This window comes from Mchenga conophoros, linkage group LG14 (genome assembly GCF_057382185.1).
Source record: "Mchenga conophoros isolate Kocher_MC1m ecotype Shallow Benthic linkage group LG14, M_conophoros_male_GT1.1, whole genome shotgun sequence".
Classification (NCBI taxonomy): Eukaryota; Metazoa; Chordata; class Actinopteri; order Cichliformes; family Cichlidae; genus Mchenga; species Mchenga conophoros.
Genome location: NC_140539.1, coordinates 21,714,027 through 21,739,510, shown reverse-complemented (window position 1 = coordinate 21,739,510; position 25,484 = coordinate 21,714,027). Strand labels below are relative to the sequence as shown.

The following is a 25,484-nucleotide window of genomic DNA, read 5'->3' as shown; positions in this document are numbered from 1 at the left end:
GCGCTGGATAAACACTTGGAGTGTGCATACTGTTTAGGACCATATTTCCTGGTAAATACCTTATTTAGTTTAATCAGCTAATCAGAGGTTCAATCAGATTTGTGGAGGTAACTCCACAAATCAGAACAGCATTTTTTCCCTTACAATCACTGCTTAAAATCAGCTGGTTAACAAACAGGGAGTTTTAAAGTATCTCTCTGGGTTTTTTTTCCACACAAAGAATTTTGCTGGAGAGTAGAGCAGTGGTGTGAGGAACAGACCTCTCTGGAGGAAAGGAACTTTTTTCTGTCTGAACTGGCTGATCAATGAGATAGAGATCTCGTGGTCAATGTTCCACTCTCCTAAAAGGCACCGTGGGATCCACAGCCCACTTCATCTTTATCACTGGTCTGCTTCTGCTCTGACTGCAGGGACCAGATGCCGGCTCATTACTACCACAAATAGAGATCTGGCTGCATGGCCTGAGACTGGGATGAGCCGGCGGTCATGAATGGAGATTGCTGGGAGGACAACATTGACACTCTTCCTCACTTATCTCCAGTGTCTCATCGCCACTTTCTTTCCCACGAGATTTTGCCTTTTCTGAATGCCAGCATCTGGTCTCCCAAAACCCTCATAAACCTTTTGGTTCAAAAGGAGGGGACCAGGTAGCTATAATAGAGTACCACCTGCCCTCCTCCATCTCCTGCCACCCTGGATCAACACCTCTGCCAGCTCCTCTCTGGCATTCTGGCCTTGGCATCACACTTGCTGACTGATGGACAATGTCTCCAACAGCATCTGTTCTCCAGTGCTCAGTGGCCAACATAACTCCCTGGCTTGCAGTAAGTTACACCGAGCCAGGTTTCGTACTCTGTGTTGCGCTATTGGCGGGTTTTCTGCAACTGGTGATGTCCAAACTGATTAGCTATGTCGCTTTTTACGCTAGATGAACTGTTCTTCCTCTGGCTTAGGCAGACCTCTACTCAACTCACTGAGACTGAGTGGCTGCTGTCCACTTGGCAGAAGTGCTAAGTGTTTTCAAGGACAGTTTAAGCTTCCTGCCAAGCATGCGTTGTATGCTAATTAATGACCAGGTCAACGTGTGTTAATGTAAATGAGTCACAGCGCCTGACGTGTTCCAAGACCCATAAAAGTACAGTGATACGTTATTAAACTGAGTTTTGATCTGATGCCCCTGTGAGTCCAAGCCAGCAGATGTAGTTGTTGATTATGTCTCTGCCCTCCATATGGCACTACTGCACGTCCACCTCCTCTTCAACTCCTCTCACCCAGACCCCCCCTCCCGTCATGCTCCTGTTAGGTTCACATCCGACAGGTAGCAGAATGACTTGGGCACTTGTAAACTCAACAACCGAGGCAACCCAGGGCTTGTTGGACTGGCCGAAAGGGAAATTAGCTTTCACCTTCACTTCAGCTCAGAGCACTGGTCTCTTCACTAATACCTCAAACTATTCTCCTTGAATGTAAGCTCAAATTTTCTATTAAAAAGGGGTAGCCAGAGGTTACTGCTGAGAGAATACAAAGAAATTGTTATTGTGAAATTGTGTTAGAGTGCATCACTGGCATGTGAGTTCATAAATAGTTAATCCAAGGAGACCAGAGAGTAGTTTCAGTGTAATTAAGGTAATATATAGTTAGCACATTGTAATTGCGTAAAGGCATTTTTGCAGCCATATAAAGGTTCCTCCTTTTCCACTGCTCGCTGTGTGCAAGTTCCTGTGCAAACCCTGTATCCTGTGAGAGCTCCCTCATTAAACGGCTGTCAAACTTAAGTCTGCAGACCTGCCAGCCTTGCTGTCACACTGCAGGAATTGCACGCACACAGACACACACATATATATCACAGTGTGTCCATATATGTGTCCATATATGTCCATATAGCGCCAAATCATAACAACAGCTGCCTCAAGGCACTTTATATTGTAAGGAAAAGACCTTACAATAATACAAAGAACAGAGAAAACCCCAACAATTATATGCCCGCCTATGAGCAAGCCCTTTGGCGACAGTGGGAAGGAAAAAAATTCCTTTTAACAGGAAGAATGCCTAATCAGTCAAACTAAGCTTAATTGTGAATAACGGCGCTGAGGCTTCCACCAATGAAGAGACAAGGATGTTGCTGACTGATATATTTCAGTGTGGACAGTATATAAAAAGAAATTTAATATCTTACCAAATTTAAAAACAGCCACTGACAACCAAATGTTACGAGGCTGTGAGTGAATCGCTTTAGGTGCTGTTGATCAATGAACGTCCCCTGGATAATCTTCCTGTCTGGCACTTACAGTGACCAACATTTATAAAATCAAGCAGACAATTTATTTAACACGACATGAAAACACTGACTGAGCCCAAGAAAGAGTTTGCAGAGGTCAGGCTTCAGTGAGTGCGTGGCCACATATATCGCCCCCTAGTGGCCAGTAAGTAGAATGTAGATTTAAAGGACTTCCGAGTAGGTCCACGTTTCAGAGCCAGAAGCTAGATCCATCTTTTTTATTGCCTCTCAATGCTGCAGATGCATAAACACAGGATAGTCCAACATAACTGAATCTCGCTCAATGCAAAGCTGTCCCTAAAGGACTATTTTGAAATATAAATATTTATATTTTTTAAAACACTTGACTTGTTTCCAGCCCTGCAGTGATGAGGTTTGCAGTTTGTATTTCACTGTCTAGCTGGTACCTAGAACAACATTTCATGATTCCAGTCTCGAGCACTAATATTCTCACTAGCTATTGAAAATTTTGTGGAATTGACAGTTGGTGATTCTTACAGATAGAGACATATTTAACTTAGAACCGAAAAAAGTAATTAAGTGCAATACTCGGCTCAGTTTAATACATAACGAATAAAGCCCAAGCAGCTTGTACAGCTTCCTGTTGTAACAGACAATAAAGTCCGCGTCTTCTAAATAATAAATGACAGCCACAATACTCTGAATATGTTTTTAGCCCGCTGAGACCAAACAATAACAAAGCTAAATGCTGATGTTGTTATTGAATTCCCTGAAACTGTACGTGTTGAGAAATGAACCAATAAAGGGGGAAACATCAAACAGATTGCCTTTGACAACAGAATCAAATTTCACACGGCTAAATTCAATGACACCATTTAATGAGTGCTGATTGTAACCCCTTTGCTATTTCTCACTCCCTGTTTATGTCTGTTACGTCTGTTTATGTTTTCCTCCTCCCCTGACCTATGCACACTTTCCCCTGCCTCTGCCTCCTCTGTCACTCACCTCATTGCTCTCTTCCTCTGTCAGTCAGACTGTCAGTTTCTCCCCCGTCTTCCCCCCGTTCTCTCCCTTCTTCTGCCTCACATTTGCACGCCGACTCCCTCCCCTCGCCCACCCTTCGTTCCCCCGATGCACGCCTGTCTTTCTTCACAGCAGTCACTGTGTTATTATAGTTTTATCAACAGTGAAGCTCCCAAATTATTAAAAGCAGAGCAGTTATATTAGGCTTTGTTGTTTGCCCAGGGTTTTTTCACTCCCACACTGATAACGTCAAAGCCATGAGCAGATGCTATAAAGATGCTTACGTCTAATTCTAATGTACAGCTCGTTTACAAGTATCGGCAAGTTGTTTACATTGCTTGGAGTAATTCCTTGTCCCTTAGGTGAATGGATAAACGTTGGTGATGTATCAGTTAAATGCATGATAATTTGTTTCATCATTTCTACCTTTGAAAGATGATTGAAAAAATATAACTTAACATGCAAGTAAAGCCTGACAGCCTGACACAATTCAGTCTGTATCTCTTTCAGCAATCGTCTCCATTCTTTTCAACTTAGCTTAAGTCTCTCTTTTACCAATGCACAATCGCAACTGGTGTCTGCATGCAAGTCGGTCACCTCATATTCAGTCCAATTATAAAAATAGCAGGCTATAACTTGAAGTGGACATGATGTGACTTTTCAGCATGTGGAAGCCCAAGTAGTCCCAGCATCTGATGGAACGGGATCCCCATATTTAACTGAATCCTTAAGAGTTACAGTGACTTATTGTCAGCTTGTTTTCAGGGCTTTGCCATAGAGGGAACAAACTATAAACGTAAGCATCTGTTAAGAGGTGTTAAGGCGAGCATAACATTCGCCATAGACTCACTGGCAACTTCTTTAGGTACACCTTATCAGTGCAAATATCTAATCAGCCAATCACATGTCAGCAACTCAGTGCATGCAGGCATATGATGTGGTCAAAACGACCCACTGAAGTTTAAACTGAGCATCAGAATAAGGAAGAAAGGTGATTTTGAATGTGGCTCAGCTGTTGTGTAGAGTTTATATGGAATGGTTTGAGAGTGGTTTGAAAAAGAGAAAATATCCAGTGAGCGTCAGTTCTCTGGGTAAAAATGTGTGGACATGAGACTGGCTAGATTGTTTTGCGCTGATAGGAAGAAAATAGTAACTCAAATAACCACTCACTGCAACCAAACGATGCAGAAGTGCATCTCTGAATGCACAGCACACTGAACCTTAGAGCAGATGAGCTACAGCAGCACCCTCTCCTAACAGCTAAGAACACTAAACTGAGGCTACAATTCATACATGTTCACTAAAAATTGGACAATAACATACTGGAAAAAGATTTCCTGGTTGGAATCCCAAATCACAACAGCGCAGTCACCTCAAAGCCATTGCTGTTGTGATTTGGCAGCAGACGGTAGCATCAGAATTTCTTGCAAACAGCATGAAAGCATGGATCCAGTCTGCATTGTGTCAACAGTTCAGACTGCTGGTGGTGTGGAGCATCCTCGGCCTCCGTATTGTTGCTGACATGTCCGTCTCTTTCTGTCCACATTGTCGTATTTTCTGATCTCAAACAGCTTTTGCAGTGACAAGTCTAATAGAGCACCTTTGGGATGTGGTGGAATGGGACGTTCCCATCATAGATGTGCATCCAACAAATCGTCAGCAACTTTGTGATGCCGTCATGTCAATGTGGACCAGAATTAGGACAGTTCGAAAGAAAAAACGGACACCAAATCAGAACTAGCATAGTGTAGCAAACAAAGTGGGCGAGTGCATGCAGATAGCAATCTGACTGAAAATAAGATCAATATAAGAAAATAACAAAGACAGGAGTGACTCCTAGATTATAAAATTAGATGTTAGCTGGATAAGAATTGTCTGCTTAATTGTATACTCTAAGAGAAGAGTGAAAAGTGCAACTTTAACCATTACAACAAATCTGCACAATTGCTGCTGTTGTCAGTTGGAGAGAATCAACAAGTCGTAAATAGTGAGACCTGCCAGTTTGGCTCAAAATTAACTCAGCGTAGATCAGGATTGACGGTGAGTTTGTGCCAAAGCTAAACTGAAAGTGGTGCAGCTGTTTGGTTTGAAGCTGTGCCCTGCAAAGACACATGTAGAAAAGATGTTTGGCTTTTTTGGTGGTGGGGGGATTAATCGACCAGCAGAGTGACTGATACTAGCTGGTGGTTGCAGATAAGAACTCTGGCAGGTGACTTTGATGTGGCTGACAGCTTTCTGTTAGTAATGTGGAGATTGATTTCCGTTGCTTTCGGTAGCCCTGTTTAAACTCTTGATTTTAAACACTTTTTCACACGATGAGCGCATCGACTGCTCCCGTTTAACAACCAATTAATCATGTTGCTGTGACTAAAGGGAAATTTGTTTATGATATATAACGTCCTCGCTTGCCTTGCTGTTAGCTGCATTTAGTCTATAGTTAAACAGCCATTTTCACCGTATTTATCTTATGAAAAGGCAAATAATCACTGAGTGGATTTTCACTATAAAATAACGGGTGTTAATGAAGTTCTTCCAATAAATATGGTAAATTCATGAGAAATGATTTGGTTGTCTATTTGGGTATTTTCTTTTTGAGTCTTGCCTGCATGCTGTGGAATTTGATGATGATTCAAGACTCAGAGCCAAGTAGTTCCCTTGGGACCCCAGCGTTTATAGCAGTTGGGCCCAGTGGGCCAATTTGATGGAAAAGGACAAAGTATATGTATCCGTGTGTATGCATGTGACTGTGAATGTGTGTGTGTCTTTGTAAGCAGCTTTCTAAAGCCGCACTGCTTCAGATACGGCCTATCGAAGCGTGTCAGGTTCCCTTAGTCATCAGGGGCAGATAGCAACAGTCCTCAGTGCTGAAAAGGAAGGAAAGACTGGGTAGCGAAGGAGGACGTGGAAAAAGAATAAACAATCTGGAGTGGTAGAGAAAGAGCTATAAATGAGGAAGTTTTAGTAAAAACAACTGCGAAAATGCACTAGGACTCACCTAAACAGGGCCACATTTCCCCCAGTGTGATGCTTGGCTATTAGTCTGATTTTAGCACTCTTAGATGGGAATGAATTGCATTTGAACCGAGGATGTCAGTAGGGGCCGAGCCTCCATCCATTCAGACATTCAGGGACTCCATTACACCCTGATGGGCAGGGATGGAAAACCAATCGTGGGTGTATGGGTGCAAGGGGGAAATGCAATGTATTGGTGCTGGGAAACACACAGACAGGCAATCTGGCATGATGAAGAGGCTCCCTTCCCTGCTCCTCCTTTCGGACCCAGCACGTCCTCCTGCGTCCCCTTCATGCCCCACTGCGCTCTACTGCAGTGCCTTACCAGCTGACCAACCCGACACCTACCACACTCATTCGCACTTTCCCGCTTTCCCTATTTCCTCCCAGGTCTCACTGTGAGCCCCGACAGCATGTATCCATTCACATTATCACATTGGGAACTGAAGCAGAGATGGATTTCATCAGAGGGAAATAGATGGGAGTCGTGTTTTTGAATAGAGGGAGAATGTAATTTATGATTTTTCTGAAGTTCAGCAGATTTGTTGGTAGCCCCGGTTCAGATTTGTTGCTGAACTCAGGGAACCTCGATGGCTCCAAGGTTAGCTGCGGTATACTTAACCTCCCTTCTGACAGCAGGGATGTGCTGCTGTTAGAACGGTGTTAGATAGACCTGTTAGTGTCAGGATGATAAATTCATTAGGAGTGGCTAAGGAATACAGCTATTTATACAGCTACAACAAATCATTGCTATAAAAGCCTTGGACTCAATCTCATTGAGAAGTGTGAATCACAGTGAGTCTGGAATTGAAGAATTAGATATTTATTGATTTTTAATGATGCTTGGCTGGCTTTCTTGTACTCGTACCTTTAGTCCACTTCCTTTTTTGGAGGACTGGTATAATAAAGCATGCACTTTAATGTCAAGATGCAATACTCAATGTAGTAATTTAACTCTATTAGGTATTATTGAATGCGTATGGCCATTTTTAAAAGCACACATTGTGTTTTTAAGTTTTTAGAATGATATATTTATTGATTTTTGCTGTTTGCTCTATATTTATACAGTGTTTGTGGCTGCTTGTGATAACTGTTATTCTACAGTTCCTAAAATGTATTGCTAAGTAGAGTATTTCTAAGTGGTCAGGGCAATCATTTAACCTCTGCTAAAGATTTCGTGTTCAGTCAGAACAGCTACAGTCAAAAAAAAGTCCACCTGCAGCCAACTCCTGCAGTAACCTGAGACCTCCCCTTCACTCCATATGTATAAATGGAAGCGGAGAGAGCAGCAGCAGCAAGACCCCAACAGAGAGCAATGCAGTCGTGATATTTATTAGGTCTTCCACAGCATGAAAGAAGGAGCTGGGGTGGAAGTGGGCTGCAAAGCAGTTTGCACAGCAGCCAGCAGCCGTGGGAAGGTTAAAGCAGCTTAAACAGCATGCCCAATATGAGATTTGTCGTTTGGATATGTAGAAGGCCATCAGCAGAGCCATCTGTTGATGTGGGCTGGCAGTAAGATCACTAACGCTTTGAATTTGATATGTTTAAAGCAGGTAAGAAACAAGTGGGGTGATGCATTAGAGAACTGACAGAGCACCAGGGATGATACCATGGTTTTGTTGATGTTATTGGGGTTCATGTTCCACAATCCAACTAGAAAGGTGCTCTGAGAGTTCTGACCTCTGTCAAGACCGATAGTCTACTCTTCAGTGATGTGAAAACTACATAAATATCTGGATATTTTTCCCGATCAGTTCAGATCTGCACCAAAATTTCATGGGATTATCCTTTGGCCACGCTTCACTTGGCTCTGTATTCCTGCTGGAAGACAGCAACAAATGACAAAAAAACCAAAAAACTTTTACAGAGCTTCTGCCTTCTCGGTAAACGTAATTATTTTTTTCATTCAAAATTTATGGTCTGTGGTCTACAACTTCTTCACAAATTAAAGTTCAGAGTCTGTACTTTAATCTCCTTGTCAATGTTGTCTTTTGCCACCCTCGCCTGTGAAAGCTGTGGCCACATAGTGCCAGTTCTCATACCGCAGAAAATCTTTTCATTACTGAAGATCGGGTAACAAAGAAAATAAATAAATAACTGCTAAAATATATATTATATATTCATTTGTGTGCATGCGTGTGCTTTATGGGTGTTTTACTAAAATGTGCGCAGCTGAGCGGCCCCACTGTGAGCCAGGTAAACAAATGTTTCATAACTGGTGATGAGGCGGTGCCACGCTGAAGATTTCTCTAACGAGGGCTTGTTTGCGTGGGTGGAACAAAAACACGTTTTTAGATCCAGACTAGTACATTACACGAGCCTCAGTGCCTCACTCACTGAAAAATATGTGTTTTCTGAATATGCCCATTACCACAGACCCTCGGGCTATCCTTGCCTGTAGTTCATCATAACAGATTTAACAGATTTAATCTGAGCTATTCTTTCCTTTGACTGTCTGCTGGCAACTTGCTATTTTATCCCGCAGTTCGCATCCACATTCTCTTGATTTTAATCTCTTTTTTTTTCACGCTTCTCCTGTTTGTAGACGTCTGCTGCATTTTAAACATCACCTCAAAAGCAAAAACTCCTACATCTCAGTAGCAAATAATTAAAGTGGAACGCATAGTCTGACATCAGTGTCTCTGTGCAGGTGCCCTATGTCAAGGTGGCTCCAGAGGACATTTTGAAGGTTCATTTCCCCCGCTTCACCACTTTGGACCTGAGACCAACAAACACCGACATCAGCCTGGCCGTGGCCGGCCTTCTCACCTTCTTCAACAGCACCACCGCCTGCCTCATCTGTGCCCAGGCTGACTGTGAGTACAGCATTCGCACACTCGTGACCAATGTTCCCTCAAATTTTTCATGTGTCTGAGCGAACACACAGAGCGATCCCTTGGACCACTGTGAGCGACATCAGACGTGTGCACTGTGGTCACGCCAGCATCGAATCCATCCAATTTACATGGTTTATTAAAATAATCAAATTACAGCATTTACATTTATGTTAGACTACTTTTAATTAACTGCTTTAGCCCACTTACAATGAAAATGTAAAAAAAATCTTGTTCATGACCTGTGTAGTATGTTAACACTATTGGAAGTAAAAATAACTTGAACTCCAATTTTGAAAACACAACTTTCTTTCTTTTTTTCTTTTTTTTATAAAGCTCTGATGAGTCTGTGGTCTGGGAGAGAGTCCTGTAACTCTCTGTCTGCAAAATACAGCATATAAAGACCAGTGCAGGGCAATTAATTATATAGTTACTTCTTCAAAAAAGTTACTGAGTTTTGCAAACAACAAAGTTTTTTGCAACTGTTTACCTAAAAATGCAGCCAAGGCGTTTTGTGCCACTCCTAAAAATAATTTCTGTCCACTATGAACAACAGCCTGACACCTGCAGGCCTGACAACAGGAGATGTATCACTCCTGTAACACCTGTAACATTCAGCAGTCGCCTCATTGTTCTGACACACACAACAAAACTATTGACTACACTACATGCTAACTACACAAGATTTGCAGTAAACGTCGCAAATCTCTCACATCTCGAAACACCGCCGTCACTCCTAAAACTTCCTCCCGTTTCTTAACAACTAAATGCCATGTTTTGATTGATCGACGTGGTACATTTTTCGACCAATGTGAAAGGGTGGCGGGTGTTTTGGTTTCATCTTTGCTCACAGGCGGAGAGCGCTTTCAAGCGTTTTCCTTATAAAACGCCGTTTTTACCGTTTCTTCCCGCAGTAAATATAAACAACGATAGTACTCAGGAAGAAAAACAAACACTGCGTATATTTTGTATCACAACTCTGGTTTTACGTGGCCTATCAACACAATTTAAAAAGTGGTATGAAGTCCACACTTTTTCCGTCTGTTCCGTCTGTCCTGCTCACATCTCCAATGGTTGTACATGTTGTCATTAACGTGGCTTCACTCCTCATCAGTCACGCCGCTTTGCCAGCTAAAACACCGGCACATAAGGACGCTGTCATATCCTGTCAACGACATTGATTAGCTGCGTATATACGAATGTGAGTCGCGTGATTGGCTGGACTATGGGATAAGGTGGCATCGTTGTAATCCCATACTGGAGCAGCCAGTCACTTATTGACTAACACTGCAAAACAGAATTGTTAACGTATTTACTTTAATTTCAGTTCAGGTTAGGGTTTTTTTTTTTTGTGCGCAACACAGATTTTTTCTGTGCAGAGACCGTGCCAGCAGTGCGCATTGTGCACGCGCGCAATTTAGAGGGAACATTGCTTGTGACAAAATATACAATCGCACATACCTGTGGGGAAGACTCGCAAACTGTCTCCCCTACATCTGCCATCAAAGTGCAAACATTTTTGTTTAACGTCTGCCACCCTTTAACACGTGTTAGCGTGCACAGGCATCTCGCACACGCGCCGACTGTGTTCTGGCAACAGATGCAGCTTTTATCAACATCTCACCCTGCGACACGTTTCCTTCTAAAGCAGCTGCTGCACTCCACAGCTACAACTCCCTCACAGCGGCACGCCCGACGCCTGCGTCCCAAAAATAAATTGCGTTTATTTCGTCTCCCTTTTCAAGATCATTGTCATTTATTAAATTAACTAAATTACGATTTAGCGCATTATGTTGTATGTGATGTATAAACTGTCTTCAGTCTCGCTGGGTTTTCTGTAAGACTGTGTGTGCACTCTTAAAACACTTTGCGCAAAACAAAACATCTCGTTGAGAGAAACAAAAGGAAAGTAAGGGCAGAGGTTGCAACTCTAACAACCAGTGATCTGACCGCCCCCTTTGTCAGTGTCAGTTAGGTTCTGAAGATACTTAACTGAATGACCTTAAAAACGATTGAAAATCTCTTTGAGAGAAGTTATTTTTGTAAATAGAGAGGAAGATTAGATCATGGCTTGTTCCCACCCTCTTCTAGTTCAGCATGCAGTAATTACAACTCCCAAGACAAAGGCACCGTGACCCCCTGAGTGGCACCAGCTAACCTTTTTTCTAATCAGCACAAGCCTTTGAAGACAGGAAATAGGCTGCAGATATCAACCATGTGTCAGACAGAGTAGAGATGGCAATGAGCCACAGTGAGCTGCCTACCCCGCCTATCTCAATTCTCAGTTCTGCTGGCTTTCAACTTCTCTCTTTGGTTGTCTTTGGCTCTATACTTTGGAGTCTCCTTTCATTCATAACCTCTAAGGTGAGTTTTTTCCCTCTTAGATGTGTGCTAGGCGTGTTACATCAAAACATGCTAGTTTTGTTTGGGGGGGGGGGGCTTTCACTTTTTCATGCAAATTCGGGGACAATAAATGAATCAGAGAAAAAAAAAAGTTTTTTTTTTGTTATTTTAAACAGTTAAACACTTTCCAAGATGAAAAATGGTATAAATTAATTAAACTTACTAAAAGACAATCCTGTGTTTCTATCTGTGGTTTACCTGCACCTACTTTGCCCATATAAATAAATATTAAGGGGTGCAATATGTAGTTTTCCTACATATTTCCTGTATCTGTGAGTTTTCCAGTTCAGGGATCAAATCCTGTTTCTGTGACATTTATTCCACAGAGAGTCGTATTAACCATGATAACAAGTGAACCTTTTAGGCACTCTATCCCTCTAATATTGGTGGCCACCAATATTAGTTTATTTTAGTTTATTTAAATTTAAATTAGTTATGCAATTTAAATTAGTTTATTTTCCCCAAACCCGGGTTTGGGGAAAATAAACAAATTTTAACATTGCGCTTCTTATTCCCTTTGGCCGTGTGAGTGGGTGCGGGGTTTGGTGGGGAGGTTCTTATTCTGTGTCAGTGAGCTAAGAGATGACTGCAAAGGAAATTAAATGAGAAGAAGGAGAATGAGGGGAGATGAGAGGTAGATAGAAGAGACCAAGGGGAGTCTGAAATGAGAGAGGAGGAGGAGAGCGGAGTATGCTTCTTGGATGATATGAAAGAGTGTGGAGCGGGAAAGCGAGGAGGTAACCACATTGGAATTATACATTAGCAACAGGCAGGAGACGGTCCAGGACATGACGTGGCTGTATTGATTGCACTCTCTCATGTGACCCTCATTCATTCAACAGAAAATGCAGGAAATGGCACTATGCCTGGATTTGTGTGTGTGTTGGTCGAGGATTGTGTTCAGCAGCACCATCAGCTGAAACTCATTCGAGTTTGGCTCCTACTGCACCAGCTCCACCCTTCTTTGTCAGCTTACACAGTCATTTGGTCGGTTGGCAGCCTGCTGTCAGTTACTCGTTCACATGTGCCAGCCTCATTAATCACCCAAGCCAGTGACAGCCTAATAGAGCGTGGCCAATCCATGAATATTTTCCAGTAATGGCTGAGGAGGCAGCACTGGAGGTGAAGCTGTGCCCAAAGGCATGGTGCACACCAGCACGAACATTAATCTAGCTAGCCCTCGCTAACAGTGGCAGTGGTGCTGTGAGACTGTAATACGCAAAGTGTTGTTGAGTCTTTAGACGTGCCAGGTGGCCCCACAGGTTGTTTATTTCTTGTGGTTTCGGCTTTAACAGGAAGAAATAACACATGAAAACTGCATGCACAGAATTCGCCGGTGTGCTGCACTGCTCTTTTATTCGTGCAGTGATTGGTTCAGCTGTCAGTAAGCTGAAAATGGAACATCAAATAAACTCAACGTATCTGTAGCTGCAGTGCAGGTACAGAAATTTTAGGTTCAGTCGTATAGTTGTCCACGAATGCTTGCAAAAGCCTATTTTCCTTCTTTGATAGACTCAGCTGGAAAGCAAGGTTAGGCCTTAGGCTTATTATTCTTTCTCTGCTAATAATTGTATGCCGATGCCATATTATGAATTGCAATTTTCCATTTCTTTCAGGTTCCAGGGATGACTACTATGTCTCTCCATGTTTCACACGCAATGGCATTACTATTACTAACCTGTAATCAGCGTTAGTCGGGTGGAAGAGATATCTAAATGACCTGTCAACAGGAATGTGTATGAAGGTGTGAGAATGATGGGAACGCAGTAATGCAGAGGAGGGTCTTGGGGAGGAAAGGCTCTCTGATGACTTTGATCATAGTAATTATGTCGTGGCTACTTATGTTTCTGATGCAAAAGGCAGCAATGTCAGTAGACAGCGTAAAGGTGGTGGTGCAAGTTGTCATGGTTTCTTTTGTTGCACTTTGTAATTGAAAAATCTTCTCGTTGAATAGATGAAGGCAGTAGGAGTGTCTTGGTGCTTTATGAAATAATGTTGACTCAGAATAATGAGTTTTTAGATTTGTGGAGAGTGAGTTTGTATCCACAGGTGTAATTGTGCAGAATTTATCTTTACTAAAGAAAAGTGCAAAGTTGGTCTGTCTGTCTAATTAAAAAATGGTAAAAGCCTTTTATGCAGATTTCTCACTCGTGGCTCTGTGATTGGTCTGTTTAAAGCAGTGGATGACAGAAGCTGTCTCACACTCCTTGTCCGACACTCCCACTTATCAACAAATCAGTGTTGTTTTTTTAACTGATTTTTATTTTTTTCCTTTTTGCTTGAGGCTTTACGTTATTTTTAGTCATCAAAGTCATCAGCTTTGGAAGTTTTTAGACATTTTAAATTAGGAGAGGAGATGTTTGTTAAAAACAAAAAACATTATAAATAGCTAAATCAAGTGATTAGGACTGTATGCTACGTAGTTCAGCTTCTGTACAATTACCCAACTGAGTCCATGCATGAATATCACAGGTAAATGTCCAGAGAGCTCAGAGGGAGTAAGCTGGAATCATGTTTTTCCTCCTGCACGCTCTACCTGGACACAGATTATCCAAAACCAAGATCTGTAAGGTTTTTGCCTAATACACCACCACAGTGGATTTTACATCAAATCAAGATGTGGCTGAAGGGCAGACTTTCAGTTTTAATTCAAGAGGTTTAACAAAAGTACTGCATTAACTATTCATGACTTACAGCTATTTTTACACAAAGTCCTCATTTTCACAAGTTGAAAAGTAAATTGACTTCTGAAAGACAATTTTATTACAAACTAACCTCAAAAAGCATCTGGAATTGATTCAAAATGTTAAATTTTCACGTTGGTCGTTGATCAGTGGATCTGTCAATATGACATTTAAAAAAAGATAGAAAACATTAAGATTGGCCAAATTAATAATCATATACATTTTTAACAAGAATTAATTCACTGACCAGCTCAGCAACACCAAAAGGTCTGAAAGACCACAGAAGACAGCTGAAGTGAATGATGACAGAATTATTTCCATGATTAAGGGACAATCTTTTATAACATCCACCCAAACGGGTAGGCATTTCATTATTAAGCTCTACAGTCAATAGTTGTGTATATGAATGGAAACAGAGTTTAAACCACTGGTTACACTCAAGAACAAAAAGGCCGGATTAGACTTTGCCAGAAAAATTGTTTAGACAAATACACCCAAAACAAACTAGAACGATGGGAAAGGAAAAGTTTGGAGAAAGAGAGAATCAGTTCAAATCATATCACATCATCTGTCAAACATGTTGTAGATAATATTATGGCGTGGGCGTGCAGCAAAACCAGAAAGAACTTCACAGTGAAAATTGATAATGATCCAGAGCAGGCTGCAAAAGAAACCCAAGAGTTTCTCAAGGCAACAAAATTGGATATTCTTCAATCACCAAGTCAGTCACCTGATCTCAGCCTATTAGAGCATGCATCAGTAACTGAACGTGGCTATAGTAAAGCCTGGCAAAGTATCTCAAGGATGGACGTGTTGCATTTTGTGATGTCCATGGGTTCTAGACTCAAGGAAGCCACTGAAAAAAAAAACTGTCCATATATTAAAACTAATTTTAGTTTTCTTACATTTTTTAAATGTTGGACTATGTATAAAAACAAAAATGGCAAAAAGTTGTTGCAGCAATTTTTATTGAACTCCTTGAATTAAGTCTTTAATGACATCTTGATTGTGGTGCACACAGAGGCAAAAAAAACATAATCAGAAGTCACCCAAAATATTGATCCACAGGAAACCACTTAAATGGAGAGTCATCTGCATTCCTCACTCCAAGGATACTGTGTGGCAGTATCTCTTTGCAAACAGGATGAAGGTCTCTGGCACAACTTCACCTGCTTCCAGGGTGCATGGAGAAGAACAAGCTCCAGCAACACTTTAACAGGGTCACAGGCCAAAACCCACTGGTCAATAATAAAGCTGCTCTTCATACAAGTGTTACTGGAGCTTTGACCTCCTTAGTATCTATTAGCTAATCAGAAGCTAGAGTCCACAGATGCTACAGTCACTAAATAAGACTTTAAATCACTGATTAGCTCATTAATCCATTCATCTGTCTTCAACATTTTCATGGATTTCTTTCTTTTCTTTTCTTTTTTTTTTTTTACAAAGAAATACAAATATTTTTCATGATTTTTTTCTATCAATGAAACACTGTCACACAGTAATATAACATTCATACTGAGAAACCAACAAATTAACCTTTCTGCAGAATTGCATGTCTCCCATTTCATATTAGCAATCTCTTTCAATGCAGTTTGCAGAGAGAACAGTGGATTAACGTCTGTACAAATGGCTCTGCTTTCCTGGTTATTTGTTTTAATGAAAAAGAGAATATGCTCCGACCCGCTGTATGCAGTGTTTTAACACATTACCTTGTCCGCGACACCTTAAATTGATGGTCCCAGTGATGGCAAAGTCATAAAACTAGGTCTTACTTATTGCTCAAGGCTAAATGAGTCACCATAATGTACAGCTGTCATAAAGGTTTTTGAGTGTATGTTAAAAAGCTTTATCTGAGACATTGAAATTTTCATTACGTATTATTCTGTTATATTTTATTGTTTTATATTGTATGGGAGTAAGAGAGAGAGAGTGCTCTTGCAGTCATCCTATGCCGACAATATCTGGAAGGTAAATGAGTGATTGCTATAGCTGAATGTCAGCCTTCACCTTTATCTGTGTCTGAGTGAGAGTCACAGCCACGTGTCCTCCATGCCAATGAGGACGTTTGGTCTCACTAACACACAACACACAAACAGAAGTGTGCTCTTGTAAACTTTCAGCATGTAATGCCTTCTCTTGATTCAAACCCTGCTTATCTGAGCCAAGGACAAGTCTTCTCTTTATCCAGATGTTAGAATTCTTAAACAGTAGCTTTAAGACCTGGTTTGATGGGCTTGGTTGTGTGTGCTGTGTCTGGCCTGTAAATACACTTTTTTTCACTGAGACATTCATAGTGGCAGTTCTACCTTGGCGCTTTGAGAACCAGCCTTTTTTTTTTTGACAGGTTTGAGAGCTGAGGGTTCATTATGTAGGAGTAATTGGGGTTATTTCATAGGTTAAAAAAACTGTGGGCTGCATCTGCAAATCATCTGTTATTGTCTCGCAGTTTCCACTCCTTTAATAATAGTAGTCAAAAATAATAATAATAATTATTATTATATCCTTTATTTCTATGCCATCTTTCTAAACCAGAGTAACAAGCTGCTGAGAAGAGAAGAAATGATGCCAATAGACAAAGCATTAAGAATACATTGTAAAATGTTTGTACATGTAGTTTTAAATGGGAAGAGAGAGTTTGTTCCAAAACAGTGAAAGCACATCCCTCTTTCTTCTAAGCCAAGACTGTGGAACAGCAACTGATCCGAGTGATCTGTGAGTGGAATAAGATGTCAAGAGTTCTGAGATATAAAGTGGAGCCATGCAGTGTAGTGATTTAAGAGTTGTCAATAACACCTTACATTGGGTTGTTTAGTGAATGTGTCCCCTGTGCAGACTGCCGATCAGTAGCCTTGCTAATGTAGGCTACTGAATCATCATTTAGGTGTGCAATAAATTGAAATAATCTAATCATGTGGAAGTGAGTGCTAATAAGGTGTTCTGTTATGTTATTGAGGAGTATGCATCTGACCATGGCTATGTTTCTAAACTGTCCAGTCTGTGATTTCCCAAACTAAACTATGAAACTAGCAGCCATACTAGGAGTATAAACAGGATGGGGAAGCTGATGTAAACTAACGAGAATAGGTCAAAGGACTGCATAGATCAGGCCTAGCATTATGACCACTAACGGGTGAAGTGAATAACAGTCATTATCTCTTCATCATGGCACCTGTTAGTGGGTGGGATACATCAGGAAGCAAGTTTCATCCTCAAAGTTGATGTGTTAGAAGCAGGAAAAAAGGATGAGTTTGACAAGTGCTAGCTCTCCAAAGCTGCAGCTGTTGTGGGGAGTTTCTGGTCTCTAATGGTCAGTATCTATCAAAAGTGGTCCAAGGTATGAGGAGTGGTGAACTAGCGACAGGTTCATGGACGGCCAAGGCTCATTAACGTATGTGGGGGGTGACCGTGTGGTTCGATTCAACATACGAGCTAATGTAGCCCAAATTGACAAAAAGGCTAATCTTGGTTCTAATGAAAAGGTGTCGGACTAGACAGTGCATCAAAGTTTGGGGCTGCATAGCCGCAGAAAAGTCAGGGTGCCCGTGTTGACCCCTGTCCACTGTCGAACATGCTAACAATAGTCACATGAGCATCAGGAGTGGACCACAGAGCGATGGAAGAAGCTGGTCTCGCCTGGTGAATCACGTTTTTGGGAACACCTGTCACAGGGATGCGCTATGAAAAGAAGGCAAGTAGACTTAACTCTAGCAAGCAAGCTAAAGAATCTGTTGCTAACATCTTGGTGCCAGATGTGACAGTATTTAAGGTGCAGTGATTATTTCATGTTGTTCCAGTGTCAGATTTCTTGGATGAGCAAGTGTATTTTACTGGAAATGCATAAAATAGTTTCTAGATTGGACACCAACCTTTAGCAAACCTGTGGTTGCAAGAAAAAGTTTAAACTCAAGACTGTTAAGTCTTTGAGGTTTGATTGCAGGTAATTGGACAACATTTTGGAAAAGTTACAATGTCTGTTAGCTTCAGAATAAAAGGCATTTTGTGGTTGAACATTTGAACACTCTTAATACGAGGAAGCAGCAATAGGAAAGATTCTTCCATTAGAATGTTGAGGTGAATTTGAGGCCATTATAAACAATAACGATGTATAAGCGCACATTTTATTTCCTCAAAGGAAAAACGTCTGTGTAACTCACAATTCATTTACTTTCTGTTGTATGTCTATTGCTGACATGAGTCCCAGCTTAAAAGAAACTGTAGTAGGATTTATGAAGTGTATAACCAATTCTGTGGGTTCAAACTGTGTTGTGAGTAAGAGAAGATAAGTAAAAAAAAACACACAGACCGAGTCTTCAGGAAGAGGAGAGGATAATTTACAGAATACACACGCACACACACACACACACACACACATACACTTATAGTCTCACAGAACTTGCTTTTTCTGTATAGAGATCTATCCAAGTCTAACTACACAGGAGCAAAATTTTCATGCATGTTTTTCATTTGATTGAAACTGGTTCACCAGAACAAACACTGAGGGAACAACATGGTTGTGTAAAGCAGCCAAGTAAAAAGAAAAAGACTCTGATTCCCTTCAAATCTTCTTCAGCCAAAACACTAAGGAGAACAGTCTCCTGTGTGTCACTGTATTTGTGTTTAGCAAGCAACGTCTAGTTCACTGTAGCGTCTAATGTCATGAACTCATCATGAAATCATACTGAAAGCCTTGTGAGATACGTGAGAGGCTGCAGGAGGGAGACAAAGAGTGCACTTAAGCTAAACCTGCTTTCAAACTCATCAAAGATATTCTGCATGGTACCACGCAGGAAGCTGATCTGGCTTGCAGCAGCCGAGGGTGATGTCTTACGAGTGCACACATGCAGGTCACCAGGTGCAGGAACCCAAGCACGTTGGCTGATATAGTGCCATAAAAACAGGCGGACGTCGAAAGCTCAGCGCATGATAACAATGCCTGGAACAATTTTGCAGCTTGTGTTAATGTGCAGAATGTGCAGCAGAAGCTGGAGGAATGAGCTTGATAACCTAAAATTGCAGCACCAAAGCTGCCTAAATGTGACAGGAACTGCTTGGCTGTTGCCTTGGAAATAAATCATATTAAATATCTGCTAAAAGTCTGGATTGCGAATTTACTATTACTCTATACTTAACACTGCAGGTGGAGGCTATGCTAATGCAAGTCATTTCCTACAAAGTCATATGCTTCCTTTCAAACTCTTCTCATGACATGTTACATAAATATGAGGAGATCTACCAAGATATGAATGGGGCACCAGTGTAACTTTAATGTCAGTGTCTTTGGTTTTCTTGGGTTGTCTTGGGTGCACAGACTGTGGTTGCCCATAGCAGGTGCAGCAGAGCAACATAGAAAGGCCTTGGTGAAATCAGGTATAATCAGAGAGTGTGTCATTAATAAATGTTTTCTTAGCCAGTAATGTGGCTGATGTCACTGCAATGAAACAGCTGTGCCAGTCAAAGGAAAATGTAATGATAACAGCCCAACAAACTAAAGATGGCACGATATCACTTTTTTATGTCAGATACCGATATCATAAATATTCATACTCATAAATATTCATACTCATAAATGTTCAAGTTTAAAAAAACTAAACTAAACTAAAGCTATTCTGTTATACCTGTATGCAAAAAATACACTGCACCCAAAATATTTCAGTTCAGCAAAACTGATCAATCTAATAAACTTAAACCTACTCCATCCTCCCGATTCTGGTGTTTTAAAGAGTACTTAGCAGAAATATTAAACAACCTAACTAATAGGGTTGCCAACTCCCAGCAAAAAGAATAAAATAGGGAACCACTCCCCACCCTCCGCTTCATAATGCTTAATTGACGTAATCAACTTTAATTTAATGCATGTGTTTAAAAAAGTGCACAGAAATTAGTTATTTTTCTACAATAATTAAATAGATTCAACATCTTTCCTTAACAGAATTGCAAACTGCACAGATGGTATTTTCCCAAAGGAAAAAGTACTATAGCTTACTAAGTTATCAATTTGACTTAATAGTTCCTATATACAATAATGGACTTCTATACATTTTACATCAGATGAAAAGATTCAGATAATTATTTATTAAGAGCTAGACATGACAATTAGAAAGAAAAGTATGTCTTTGTGCCCCCTTTTCCTGTTCATGCCCTGTTCGGCCCCCCTGGCTAAACTTTGCTAGACCCGCCCCTGCACAGTTACCAGCCATCAGCTACGTAGAAAAAGATCCTGGTGTAGAAAGTAATATTAAATAAATTCTAACAACAGCTTATCAAGCTTAAACGTGCTGCAGTTGTTTATCCACTGGTTTCCTCTTTCTGGGGCAAAGTGGGCGATAAACAAACAAGAGAGACGGACTCGCGACAGAAAAGCTGATCAGCTGATCATTAATCAGGTTCATGATTGAAGTAGCAGCCGGAGAGCGAAGAGGCAGTCGCTCCATATATCAGTTATTAAGCTTAAGTGAGAATGCTTTACAAACCTTACAGTCTGCATTCAGAGTCAAACGGTATGTGTGTGTTTTAACGACTGAAAATGTGACAATCAAAAATGATAAAGCCATTAATCTACCAGCATTGCTCCAATACTATTTCAGTTGGAAGTTCATATACAGGGAGTGCAGAATTATTAGGCAAGTTGTATTTTTGAGGAATAATTTTATTATTGAACAACAACCATGTTCTCAATGAACCCAAAAAACTCATTAATATCAAAGCTGAATGTTTTTGGAAGTAGTTTTTAGTTTGTTTTCAGTTTTAGCTATTTTAGGGGGATATCTGTGTGTGCAGGTGACTATTACTGTGCATAATTATTAGGCAACTTAACAAAAAACAAATATATACCCATTTCAATTACCGTAATTGTCGGGCTATAAGCCGCTACTTTTTGCACAAGCTTTGAACCCTGCGGCTTTTAGTCAGGTGCGGCTTTTCTATGGATTGTCCGTGATTTTTGTCATATCGTAAGACGATTTGTTTTGTTTGTTCCGCTGTTGTACGGCACTACGCTCTCTGCCCTTTACCGATCCAGCCACGGGCCCATCCATCTGGCCCATCAAGACTCACTCTCATTTCATCAGTCCATAAAACCTTAGAAAAATCAGTCTTGAGATATTTCTTGGCCCAGTCTTGACGTTTCAGCTTGTGTGTCTTGTTCAGTGGTGGTCGTCTTTCAGCATTTCTTACCTTGGCCATGTCTCTGAGTATTGCACACCTTGTGCTTTTGGGCACTCCAGTGATGTTGCAGCTCTGAAATATGGCCAAACTGGTGGCAAGTGGCATCTTGGCAGCTGCACGCTTGACTTTTCTCAGTTCATGGGCAGTTATTTTGCGCCTTGGTTTTTCCACACGCTTCTTGCGACCCTGTTGACTATTTTGAATGAAACGCTTGATTGTTCGATGATCACGCCTCAGAAGCTTTGCAATTTTGAGACTGCTGCATCCCTCTGCAAGATATCTCACTATTTTTGACTTTTCTGAGCCTGTCAAGTCCTTCTTTTGACCCATTTTGCCAAAGGAAAGGACGTTGCCTAATAATTATGCACACCTGATATAGGGTGTTGATGTCATTAGACCACACCCCTTCTCATTACAGAGATACACATCACCTAATATGCTTAATTGGTAGTAGGCTTTCGAGCCTATACAGCTTGGAGTAAGACAACATGCATGAAGAGGATGATGTGGACAAAATACTCATTTGCCTAATAATTCTGCACTCCCTATATAAGACACACTGTGACATTATATCACAACAGGTTGCCTTTGCAGGAGTTTTTTTTTTTTTAAGTGTGATTTTTATAGCAGCCTGGCATCATTTTCAGGTGATTTAATGAAGGTCTATGCTGGGATGGCTGTGTGTAATGCTGCTGAAATCTGGTGTGGCGCTAGTCAAACTTTAGATGTGGTAGATTTATGCACGTCCTGCTGGCGTGACATTGCTGCAGAGATTCAGTAAACTGAAGGATAAGCTTGCTTTGCTGTACAAAGCATCTGTGGAGTTTTAGAATCACTCATATTAATATAGATGTGGACAGATTTATTGACAATGACGCTTCAACTGCAGTACACATTAATTTTTAATGTCGAATTAAAGGGATACACTGGCAGGGGAATGATTCGTTAAAATATCTTCTTTGTATTTCAGGCACAGTTTTGTTGCTCGTCCAAGTTTTCATCTTATCTTTGTTCATCAACCTCTGAAGTACCAGCGGTGTGGCATTGCTCAAAAAAGCAGATATGATTTTACACATGGTTCATCAACATTTCTACAACTCACTTTGCTTTGCTGCTTCATCCACCTGTGAATATTCCACCTGTTTGTGTCTCTCTTCACACCTGTGCACTCTGTGCCTGCTACCAAAATACCTCACAGATGCTTTAAGTAAACATCAGTGTCACGAAAATACCAAACTGTGCCACCACAAAACAAGCCCTTTGGATTTACTGAGGCTGTATTTATCCTCATCTTACTGAACTCCAAGTTTCCCAAGACAACTACATGGAAAATTAACCCATATCCTCTCTGGGTCTGCTAATATATGGATGCAAAGTGACTCGTAAAATGCTGCCGGGAGTGTTATGATTAAGTCGGCTATGCTTTAATTAGGGCAAATCCCACTCACCCAACTGGAGTCAAATGGTCTATTACCAGGGGATAGAGTATGAGAGAAGTTCATTGCTTTCAGTTTGATAGCTACCTGATAGCCGCCGTTAAAGATGATCGGTGTACTTGATCTGAACGAAAATAATACTCGTTTGAGTAAAGTCCTGAGAAGAATTAAGTACAAACTTCCAGGACTTAAGGAGGTAAGTAGCAGCCGTGGGCTGCCATTCAAATGCAATTGATTAATTGATCATCAGCCAGTGTGAGCACCTCTATAAAAGCTGAAGTTGCCAGACCATGAAATGCTCAGAAAAACTGCAAAAAATCCAAGAGCTACATCTCAGACTCTGCATGCCTCGAATGGCATATTAAATATTAAAATTCACATTGTACAATTAGAAAAAGAACAAGTATGTTTAGAAGACAGGGCATTTTCTGTGTCAAATCTTACAAAGAAAAGTTGCTTCTGGTCAAATCCCAAGACTTCTAGAATAATGTTTATTTGACAGACGAGACCTGATGCACATCGGCAACCAAATGTCGAGCACAGTAGCAGAGGGGTGACGACTTGGAATTGTTTTGCAGCCACAGTACAAATCCCGTTCAGTCTTCCCGTTACTTTGATTCACTTAACCTAACATTAGCAATCAGGATAATCGCTTGCACGGAGCTGATTATCAGCTTGCTAAATTAAACCCATGGTTTCCACAAGGTTTGCACATTCACGTGAAGAGGGTGGTGATGGCAGCATTTCATCAATGGCAATTATGGATCAGTGTAGACTGACATTAGAGCAGCATATTTTACAAAGGAACATGAAACTATAGCATTAGGGGGAAAATGAATAGGTTAAAGACATAACACAGACTGAAAATAACATAGGTGCTTCAAACAAATCAGCGGTGCATGTGTGAGAAGAAAAGGACTTTACAGTAATTTAGTATTAAATGTTTTGTGCGAATGTGTGTGTGTTTCAAACACTTCAATCAGTGAAAGTGGAAAAGAGCTGCTACATTAATACCAACTGTGTAAGTTAGGAGACTTATCAATATCATAACTCTATCATTAAGAAATATATATACATATATTGAAAATGAGTATTTAATTAATGTTAGACAGTTTAAGTTTTTGTTGTTACTTAGCAACCTTGGTTGTGTTTAATCCAATTAAGAATGAATATAAAAGCAGATTTCAATTGTAGCCTTAGTCTGCATATAGATTTGAAATAAAGTACAAACAGAGGTCCTAATGTAGGATAATATATTACTGCTTATTTCATAACAATAACATTTTTACAACTGGAAAACTCAAAGTATAAAACAGCAAGATTTTAGATTGAAAGAGCTTCCTACTATCCATGCAAACACCCGGGAATGGTAATGCTTTTCTGGAGAACTGGAGGCTCAATAGATGGTGATTTCATACCTGATGATCCCTGATCTGGAACCTGATTAGGGATCTGCTCTTGAGCAGGTTACGTTACCAGCATAACTTACCATGATGAGAGTTTTGTTTTTGTAGTACAGAAAACCCAGGGCCAGTCTGACATTACCTGGATATGAGAAAATACTGCTTCATAGTACAGGTCTCGGGCAGCTTGCAGTCATGCATCATGCAACAGCTAAAGCTTGGCCCAAACTGGGTCATGAAGGAGAATTATTTTGAGCGCAGCAGCAAATCTACAACAGAATGGGTGAAAATGAAAAGAATCAAGGTGTTACAGTGACCCAGTCAAAGTCCTAACCTCAGCCCCACTGACATGCTGTGGCAGGCTTGCATAAAGACTAACCTCGTTTAAGGAAAAAATTCTCCACAACCATGAGCGAGACTGATAAAGTCACACAGAAAGTGTCTCCTTCAAATTATTGATGGTAAAGGTGGTTCTACAAACTACTGAATCAGGGAGTGTACTCAAGTTTTCACAGGACTCTGCAGTCCTGTGAAAACTTTTTTTTTCACACGACTGTATAAGGACACTGAATATTTAGGCTCATGCTGCATTGCAGGATCAAACTTTCTAAATGTTGTTGACTTTCCTTAACTTTTTGGCTATATATCCTAATTTTAAAAATGCATTTAAAGTACCATTTCCTTGGGAGATTCTTTCCTTCAATATGAGTAATTCTCTGTCTCTCATGTTTTTCTTTTCTTTCTTTCTTTCTTTTTTCCATGTGTGTCTTACCGGCAGGCTTATTAAACCTGGAGCAGCTCCTCAGGCAGTTCCTCATCTCCAAGGAGACTCTGTCTGTGCGCATGCTTGATGACAGCCAGGACCCGACCCCACTCCTAAAGGAGATTCGAGATGACAAGACTCCCACCATAATAGTCGATGCCAATGCCACAATGTCACATATCATTTTGGAGCGGGTTAGTATGGGACACACGATAGCCGTGATCTGTATGCACTGATAACGCTTCTCTTTATTCCGTGCCTGCGGTCTGGGATTAATACCACTCCACATTCATATAAATCTCAAAAAGTGAAAGCGAGGGAAGAACGCCGGTGGCAACAATTGTTCAAGGATAACTGTTCAACTTTCTCCAGTATTTGGAGAAAGTTGGAAAAGTTTTAAGTCGTTTAGTGTTGAATTGCAAGATGGATGATAAGAATTTGTGTTTAAGTGGGCACAGGTTTTCAAAGACAGAGTTATGCTCAAAATCTAAGCCTAAATTAAAAAGGAAATGAACGCAAGCGA

The 25,484-nt window shown here is 40.7% G+C and overlaps 1 protein-coding gene across 2 annotated transcripts in view; it reads left to right on the top strand.

The window, feature by feature from the left end:
• grik4 (glutamate receptor, ionotropic, kainate 4) overlaps positions 1-25,484 on the top strand; it is a 378,192-nt gene that overhangs the window by 250,649 nt on the left and 102,059 nt on the right. For both annotated transcript variants that reach the window (XM_085243381.1, XM_085243380.1), the window contains exons 6-7: positions 8,925-9,090; positions 24,977-25,155. In XM_085243381.1, coding sequence (XP_085099507.1) covers positions 8,925-9,090; positions 24,977-25,155 — 345 coding nt within the window. The remainder of the gene's footprint in view (positions 1-8,924; positions 9,091-24,976; positions 25,156-25,484) is intronic.